At 45.2% G+C, this 9494-nt stretch overlaps 1 protein-coding gene across 1 annotated transcript; it reads right to left on the bottom strand.

Moving 5' to 3' along the window:
• Window positions 1-882: 882 nt before the first annotated feature.
• Window positions 883-7931, bottom strand: LOC311329531 (uncharacterized protein; the record flags this gene model as incomplete). The annotated part of the gene is made up of 8 exons (XM_084461407.1): window positions 883-957; window positions 1535-1660; window positions 1816-1983; window positions 3600-3714; window positions 5167-5231; window positions 5866-6030; window positions 6442-6606; window positions 7845-7931. The coding sequence occupies 8 exons, from the start codon at window positions 7929-7931 to the stop codon at window positions 883-885; spliced, it is 966 nt and encodes a 321-aa protein (XP_084317533.1).
• Between the last annotated feature and the right edge of the window lie 1563 nt (window positions 7932-9494).

Here is a 9494-nt window from a genome sequence, read left to right as displayed (position 1 = left end):
CACTGCAGTACCAGCCAGGTGTATCAGTACCTGCTCCTACTGTAAGTCTGCTATTGGGTGCTGGTTTGTGAAGAGTCTGGTCTGGTAGAGCAGGCCACACTCACACTGGAGAGTTTGTCTTCCTGTTTGAGTTGAAAGGGAAGCCGTGAAGCTCCTATTCTGAAGTCCTGAACATGGGAATGAGCAGTAACTTTATAGTGCTGTTACTTAGTCTGTTATCTCAGTTGAGTCAACACTCAGAGCTCTATCCAAACCTCAACACACCTCTTTGTCTCTGTAGTAGTTTGTCTCTGTAATTTTTCATCTTAAAGATGATTAGGTCTAATAAAGATTAGGACCATTAAGAAAAAGCCCCAGGAAACATGTTTAAATATTTGTGATTTAATGTGATTTAGTTGCAATCTAATTCATTTCTTATCAAAATAGAGACAATTTCATCTTTCCATAGCTTGAACCACAAATTTAACAACACATACTGATGGTTGTGCAACAAAAAAAATCTACAGTACTTGACAAATATAAGGTATAAAACATTTTTATTTGTGACAAGATGATAAAAAATGCGTAGGTGAAAAGGGGAGGTTGAGGCAACGAGGTCGGACGCTCAGTGTAGATATACTGTAATTTCACAATAATGGATTAGAAAAAAATCTACAAACCGTGTGCAACAGTGTGTAGCTAGATTACATATCAATTCAAAATAACTGAATGATAACTTCCTTATACTTCTCAGCAAGATTTATACTTGGTGGAAGGGACCCACCGGAAGGGACCGGGCTGATGACTGCCCTCTTTCTCTAACTGTTAGCAAACATGCTAACACACATGCTAACAAACACAAATACACAAACACTGCTGTGTCTTAAATGGAGTCCATGATAATCAAAATGTCTTCCACCGGATGGATGACAAGATGAAATGGATGAAGTAGAAAAGCGTGGCCACATAGGAAAACACCTGAGAGAAAGGAAAGATGTTGAATGATTTCTGAAGAGTTTTACACACTCGCACACACACAATCTCTTTCATACACATACCACACACGCACACACACAATCTCTTTCATACACATACCACACACGCACACACACACAATCTCTTTCCCCTATCTCTTTTACACACGCACACACACACAAACACACACACACACACACACAATCTCTTTCCTTCTATCTCTTTCACACACACACACACACACACACACAATCTCTTTCCCTTATCTCTTTTACGCACACACACAATCTCTTTCCCCTATCTCTTTTATACACACACACACAATCTCTTTCCTTCTATCTATTTCACACACACACACACACACACACAATCTCTTTCCCCCCCATCTCTTTCACACACACACACACACACACACAATATCTTTCCCCCCATCTCTTTCACACACGCACACACACAATCTCTTTCCGTCTATCTCTTTCACACACAAACACACACACATTGTTACACCCATGCAGACTACACATAACAGGGCAGCTGTTATCTTGGTTTATCTTGGTGCTATCTGGAGTACAGGTCTTACCACTGCAGCAATATCTATCTTGTAGTTTTTGAGGTTGGGTCCGGATTTCAGTCTGATGGTGAGCTCAGCCAGAGCCACAGAGGCACTGAGGTAAAAGAAGGCCGCCAAACCGTGGTATGCAAAATCCTGGATGGAGAGATACAAAACAAACACACCTAGGTCAACTGCAATCTTACGTGGAATACTTGGGGTGCACTTGATCTACTGTATATCGTGTGCAGCGTGAACGTTGATAGTAGCACCTCCCCTCTCTTCCCATATGAAGACACACACACACGTACCGCTGCAGCCCACCCTCCTCTGTTCTTGTGACCCCCGGCGGCGAAGATGACGAGCCAGAGGAAGGTCATGACGAAGCAGAAGACCGACACGAACATCACCCAGCCCAGCGGGTTGGCCGGCTCCACGTGGGTGGACGCCACCAGGATCCACACCAGCCCCCCGAAGATCTGGAGAAAGACACGTCATACACACACACACGCAGAGAAATGGTTAGACAGCCCATGCACATGACTACGATGTCCATACATAGCCTGCAAATAATTCTGCAGATTGCGCCCACTCAGTTCCATAATCAGACATATAGAACACACACACACACATGCACACACACACGTCTCAAGCCTGGTAATTTACAACTTGACCACTCTGCTCTACTCTCCTCTCTTCTCCTCTCCCGTCTCCTCTCTCCCCTTCTGTGCTACCACTCTGCTCTACTCTCCTCTCTTCTCCTCTGCTCTCCTCTCTCCTCCTCTGCTCTCCTCTCTCTTCTCCTCTCTCCTCCTCTGCTCTCCTCTCTTCTCCTCCTCTCTCCTCCTCTGCTCTCCTCTCTCCTCCTCTGCTCTCCTCTCTCTTCACCTCTCTCCTCCTCTGCTCTCCTCTCTTCTCCTCTGCTCTCCTCTCTCCTCTGCTTTCCTCCTCAGCTCTCCTCTCTCCTCCTCTGCTCTCCTCTCTCCTCCTCTGCTCTCCTCCTCTGCTCTCCTCCTCAGCTCTCCTCTTCTCCTCCTCTCTCCTCCTCTGCTCTCCTCTCCTCCTATGCTCTCCTCTCTCCTCCTCTGCGCTCCTCTCTTCTCCTCTGCCTTCCTCTCTCCTCCTCTGCTCTCCTCCTCAGCTCTCCTCTCTCCTCCTCTGCTCTCCTCTCTCTCCTCTCTTCTCTCCTTTCTCCTCCCATTTCCTCTTATCTCCTCTCTTCTCCTCTGCACTCCTCTCTCCTCTGCTCTCCTCTCTCGTCCTCTGCTCTCCTCTCTCCTCCTCTGCTCTCCTCTCTTCTCTCCTTTCTCCTCCCATTTCCTCTGTTCTCTCCTCTGCTGTAAAACCCCCCATTGTGTTTCTTTATATCTGTGCCCACAGGCTGGGGGCCCCTAACCTGCAGCTCCGGGGCCACATGTGGCCCTTTAGCCTCTCCAGTGGCTCCCTGGCTTTGACAAAAACTATATGGAAATTAATAACTAAATAAATGTGTTACTATTAAATACTGTTATTTATTACTAAAATAAATGATCATGTTGTAATTCATGTTAGCTAACTAGGTACAGGTACTGTAGATAGCAGCAGACAAGCTAATCCAGCACAAATCGGTGCATGAAAATTCACCAGGATGCAGGAAATTACAAAATTTCCTGGGGGGAGACCCCCAACCCCCCCTACCCCATATCTAATGTGTCCCCCTGGAAGCCTAAAGGGGGAATCTAAGGGGGAAATTGCCTTCATTACAAGACTCAAATGTTTTACGGCTCCAGTCAGATTTTGTATTTATTTTTTGTCCAAAATGGCTCTTTTGATAGTAAAGGTTCCTGTCCCCTGCCATAGGACAACCATGTTTGTCAATTAGTATAATTATCTCTTTACTCTGGAATGGCTCATTTTAATTTAGGGCAAAACATGTTGATGACATTCTCTCTGATTTGGCCCATCAGAAAAATAGTACATGCATTCTGAATGATGTTCCTCCATTCCAGAATAGGCTGTGGAAGGCAGTCCCGCTTAGACATGAAATTACTCGACTTGAAACTGTGACATGACATCAATTCATTAATGCATAGACTTGTCTAAATAGTCTACTCACCAGCTCCGGTACATAGAAGATGTCCGGTGCAGTTGTGCATATTCCTATCCCGCTGGGAAGATTGTCAACCGGTTGAGCAGTGGTGGCTGCCATCGCTGCGCTATCCGCTATCGACCTTCACTTAACACACTATGAACTAACGGAGCCACAGGTGTGTAACTTCCCTTATAAGAAAAAAAAATGACTTGACGAACCTGCTTTGCCATGGAGGCTGCGTACGTCCCAGACACACCCTTCTACGACTAGCCTACCTGTTGTGACCGCTTTGTCCGCAGAAGGATGATAGCACGTACGATGGACGGTGTGAGATGATGAGGTGGGTGAGCTGCGTTGTGTCAGTGTTGAGAAGATTTGATGCATTTTGACAAGGTGCGGGTTGTCCACTTTAGGCGCAACAGTCATCGTGACAATTAGCATTATAGAGCCAAGTACTGAATTCAACCCTGCAGCGCGGGCTCATTGTTTAATGTCAAAACAACTAGTCACTGCTGTTCAAACTTTCACTATGATAGACTTCTATCACTAGGTCTGAAAACAGGTTAGAAAGGAATGGGCGTAAGATTATCTCTCTCTCTCTCTCTCTCTCTCTCTCTCTCTCTCTCTCTCTCTCCACTGCCAAATCAAAAAATGAAAACTGCAAGCATTGTATGGTGTTGTAGCCTACGTGAACACGGAGGATCGTTTAACAGAATGGGATTAACAGAATCCAAGTTTGTCCCATTTTGTAAAATCTTGCTAAATGGACCCCACACCTCACGACCATAGAGGGCAATGCCTTCTATAAAAAAAAAAATGTTTTAGCCAGATCTTAATTGGGATCAATTTTATGTTCCTTTTCAAGATGTAAAACACCCTTCTTCCCTTGTCTTTCAGGTCGTTCAAGGCTTTGCTGACGTTACAGTACTTGTGGTGCTGATGTAAACATCATGTTTAGGCCGAGGTAGGTGTAGGCTATTTCTTGTGTGCAGGGCTAGTGTCCAGATAGACTTCATATTCGTGGTCCTGGTAGCTGGGTCTTTTTTGGAATATCATGATTTCTGTTTTATCGAGATTCACTGTCAAGGCAAATGTCTGGTATAATGTGTCCATATCCAGGTGCTGCTGTTCTTCCTTGGTCGAGGGCAGCCAGGGGCATCATCATCAGCAAACAGTAAACACTAGACCTCAGAGCCCAGGGTGAGACCAGGTGCTTCTCTCTCTCTCTCGCTCTCTCTCTCGCTCTTTCTGCTAACACATGCAAATATGTGAGGTTGTCAAAATACATTTATTTCCATTCACATTTAATTCCAGTATTCGTAAAATACAACAATCAAGATTATGTACAACAGATTGAAATGTAAGAGCATGCAATTGCCCTGGAAAAGGCATATTGAGACATTTAAAGAAAATGTTGATGCCAGGTATACGTCTCTTATATTGTGTGGTGATGTGGTCTCAGGTCAGTTTGCATTTCACCATTCAATGGTTGATCGAGGGGGTTGCGGAGCGTTTATCTGATCTGAGATCTGTGTCTACAGTCGTCCATTACTGAGTGTGTTCTGCGGATGCTGCTGGTCTTCAGGGAGACTTCCATCTGTTCGCAGAGAAGACAGTGTGGACGGTGTAGAACAGAGTCGCCAAAAAGGACATCACCTATAATTCACACACAGGGAGTGTTAGACACAGATACTCATCTGGAATCCGCTTCCTGTAGCTGGAGCTGGGCGCTCACAACACCAGGGATGTGGGTTTGATGTCCGTGGGAGAGCACAGGATTAGTGTCAGTCAGTGTGTTTTCAAGTGGTAACATAGAGCAGTTTAATGCAACGTCTGTCACTGCTGTGGACATTTATTGATTGTGTTTTTTGTAACTTGGCCGTATCTTTTTCAGTGAAGCAAGGATGACTGCAGTTGTGTTGAGTTGAATGTACGGTAACAGTATGTGTGTGTTTGTGTGTGTGTGTGTGTGTGTGTGTGTGTGTGTGTGTGTGTGTGTGTGTGTGTGTGTGTGTGTGTGCACGTGTTTATGTACTGTACATGTGTGTTTGTGAACTCAAGTGCATCTTCTTGCTAAACAAGTGACTAAAAGCATAAACTAGTGCTAAAGACAAAGTGCAACAGCAGCTAAATGTGCATGATTGTGCACCTGCATGATTGTGCACCTGTGTGTGTGTGTGTATGTGTATGTGTGTGTGTGTGTGTGTGTGTGTGTGTGTGTGTGTGTGTGTGTGCATGCGTGCGTGCGTGCGTGCGTGCGTGTGTGTCAGGGGAGAGGAGAAGAACGTACCACGGCAGCGATGTCCAGCTGGTAGACCTTGGGTACTACTTGTCCTGGTAGAAACTGTCCTATTATGGAGCTGAGTTTTCCTGGCGCATATTCCACAGTGATATAGGCCAGGACCACGGAGGAGCTGAGGTAGAGGAAGGCAGCCAGGGCGTGACCTGCCACGTCCTGAGGAAGAGCAGAGACAGGATTAGACATTTCAACTAACCACATGGACTACTTCTATGTCCATGACAAACCCTGACATGATGTAGCCATGGGTTGCAGATCTTTCTCTCTCTCTCTCTCTCTTTCCTCTTTTTATTGTAAAAAAATAATAATAATAATAATTAATAATTATAATAATAATTCATTCCCAGATAGCAAGCGGATGTGTAATGATTCTGGGCCATATATGGGCCGGAACTAAGTCACAAGGGCCAGATCTGGCCTGTATATGGTCCAGATCCGCTTGCTATCTGGGTTTTATTTATAAAGCACTTTTCATCCCAAAGAATTGTGTCTCTTTCTCTCTCATTCTCTCTCTCCTGGCAGTGAAGAAGAGTCTCTCTCTCTCCTGGCAGTGAAGAAGAGTCTCACCAGAGTGAGCCAGATGCTGCTTTTGTTTTTTCCACTGATGAAGATGAGGAACCAGAGCGTGGTGAAGATGAAGCAATAGATGGACACGAACATCACCCAGCCCAGAGGGTTGTTCGGAATCACCCGGGTAGAGGCTACCAGAGTCCACACCAGACCCCCAAACACCTGCCACGCACACACACACACACACACACACACACACACGTAGGTACAGACGCACAAGTCAAACACACACATTTAGTCAAATATGTACACAGGCTCAATCATGATGGATACACACATCATTGCCAAACTACATTTACACACACACTCTCTCTCCTCCTTCAGCAAACACAGCAATGAAAAGCAGTTGGTATGTTGTGATAGAGCACAAAGCCTGTGATACCCGATTAGTCCCTGATAAACTGCTACTCTAACGCATGTAGTGATAATAACAGTTTTCACAATCCAGCAAACAATAATGACACACATGGAGTGAGTGTAGCTAGTTCATTCCGAAACTCAATTCGGCAATGAGGCGTGCACTATCAGCCTCGGGTATGCTACGTCAAGCTCATAGGCTGCTACCTGGTATCATTGCATCTTGAGCACATTCATTCACACACACATGCACACACTCATACATATATGTTATCCTGCTAGGATTTTACAGCCCACCACCACCCCATGCTCCTCCTTGTACTGTATTGTACTGGTCATACTGTATTTTACTGGTCATACTGTATTGTACTGGTCATACTGTATTTTACTGGTCATACTGTATTGTACTGGTCATACTGTGTTGTACTGGGCATACTGTATTGTACTGGTCATACTGTATTTTACTGCTCATACTGTATTTTACTGGGCATACTGTATTTTACCGGTCATACTGTATTGTACTGGTCATACTGTATTTTACTGGTCATACTGTATTGCACTGGGCATACTGTATTGTTGCTGTATTGATTGCTTCTGTCTGCTAGGGAATTTGTGAGTATTACTGACTGAAATACAATATTTAGGTCTGGTATCTTTGTCAAGCATCTGCTGAAAGTACAGTTTTGTCTCAGAAGTCACACCTGCTCCCTCTGATGTGCGTCTGCTTCTAAGATTACAATACTTTTTTTTAGTTGTCTATGTTAACCAATGCAGTTGTTCAGAAACTTCCCTCAGTTGTTTCTCATGCACTGTATGATCAGTAGCCTTCACTTCAGGAACCCTTTCAAAAACCTACTACATCATGCATACACTATGTTAGCTGTGTACATACATTTCACATCAAGCAATCATTACCATTAAGCAACCGTTATCTCTTATCTCAGCCATATCTGGGACACATTCTCCAGTCCATTCTCATATTTCCAGGGATAAAAGGCCAGTATCCTGGAGCAGAACTGCTATCTGATCGGCTCTCTACTCACAAACTCGGGGATGAAGAAGATGTCTGGTATGGTGGTGAAGATCGCCATGCCTCGGGGTAAGGGGTTGCCGGAGGTGGTTGACGCCATAGTCCCAACGGGGTGTGTATGTGTCCGAAAGAGAGTGTGTGCGTGCGATCCTAATCCCCTCTAAAGTGAAATGTATGACCCAAGCAAATCTGCCTTTTAAAGACACCTACTCCCCGACCACCCCTTCTCTCTCTCTCATCTATTTCACTGCTTTGTTGTTTTATTTGTCATTGAAATGCCAGTCGGCTTGTTCTGTGTGTGTAGGGGAAGGCCCATTGTCTGTGAGATGGGTAGGAGTGGCTGGCTGACTCCTCTTGATGTAATAGTATGTTTACTTGTCAATCTACATTGAAACTTCAGACTCGAAGGAGGTGTGGAGCTGCTGTTTACTTTGCGAGTACAACTGCCGAGATGTTCTAGTAGTTAGACATAGGATGAACATAGAGCCAGAGAGAGAGAGATAGAGACGTATGTATATATAGAGAGAGAGATAGAGATGTATATATGTATATAGAGAGAAGAAGGGCATGAGGAAGAGAGAAAGAGGGAGTGAATGAAAGACGATGAGATTCAGCGGAAGGGGCAGAGAGAGGCAGAGAGCCAGGCCCGGAGACCTCGACAGGAGGCCTGGAGGTTTAAGGTGGCGGTTGGAGTACGTGACCGTGAGGAGTGCGACTTTTCCACGTTCAGGAGAAGAGGGGCAGGCTTGTTTCCCTGGACGTAGGGTAGGGTACGGTTTATGAACCCTATTGTTCAAAACCAGCCTATCGGAGATTCTGCACATTCCGACGTTTCCATTCCTTCACCTTTACACAATCCCCTCCATCCATGACTGCAATGTTTAATTTGGAGGTCCCTTCAGATCCCTTCACTTGTAACATGTAGAGTAATGTCACCGGTCGGGTCAGATTCAGATTTATTTGTCACATGTAAATAGTACAATATACAGTGAAAGGTTCACTTTCTCTCCAGCTTCATCCAAAGGTCCTGGATCCACGGGTTTGACCCCTGACCCCAGCTCACTGAGCCCTTTGTTCCATCAGGATGAAAACATTTGTTGAGGTTGACACACCCCGGACCAGGCTATAACCTGGCCCCTCCGAGCTATGAAGTTTAACAGAGCGTGTTTAAAGACCCGGTTCCATAGAAGGCAGGTCTAATGGCTGACCCAGTAATTCGGCAGGCAGGAGGGAGGAGGAGAAGGAGGGAGAGAGAGGAAGAGGTGGAGAGAGGAAGCTTTCGGGCTTAGATTTAGACTAAGAATCATTGATTTTCCCCACTCTTAGGCCAGCTGGGCGGTGAACCAACATTACAATACTATATCTGTCAGAAAAGGCACGTTTTTGTAAAATCCTCCCCTGTAAAATCAATTTCTCCATGCTAATAGGGCTGCTCCTCTGAGCCAGGGGAGAGCACCAGGGGGGAGGGCTGGGTCCATGTTCGATCAGGGAGAGGTCAAGGTGAAATACAAGTAAAGATAAATATGGCGAATAGCTGGGTTCCTTGGATACCAGGATGTTACGGTAGAGATGGAATAAGATGAATAAACAACAAACTCTATAGATTCTACATTCCACAGCTCAACCAACTGCCAACCATCGACGGCAAAACTCTCCCAACTCC

This window comes from Borostomias antarcticus (genome assembly GCF_949987555.1).
Source record: "Borostomias antarcticus genome assembly, chromosome: 2".
NCBI lineage: Eukaryota > Metazoa > Chordata > Actinopteri > Stomiiformes > Stomiidae > Borostomias > Borostomias antarcticus.
This window is presented reverse-complemented; position numbering and strand designations above follow the sequence as displayed.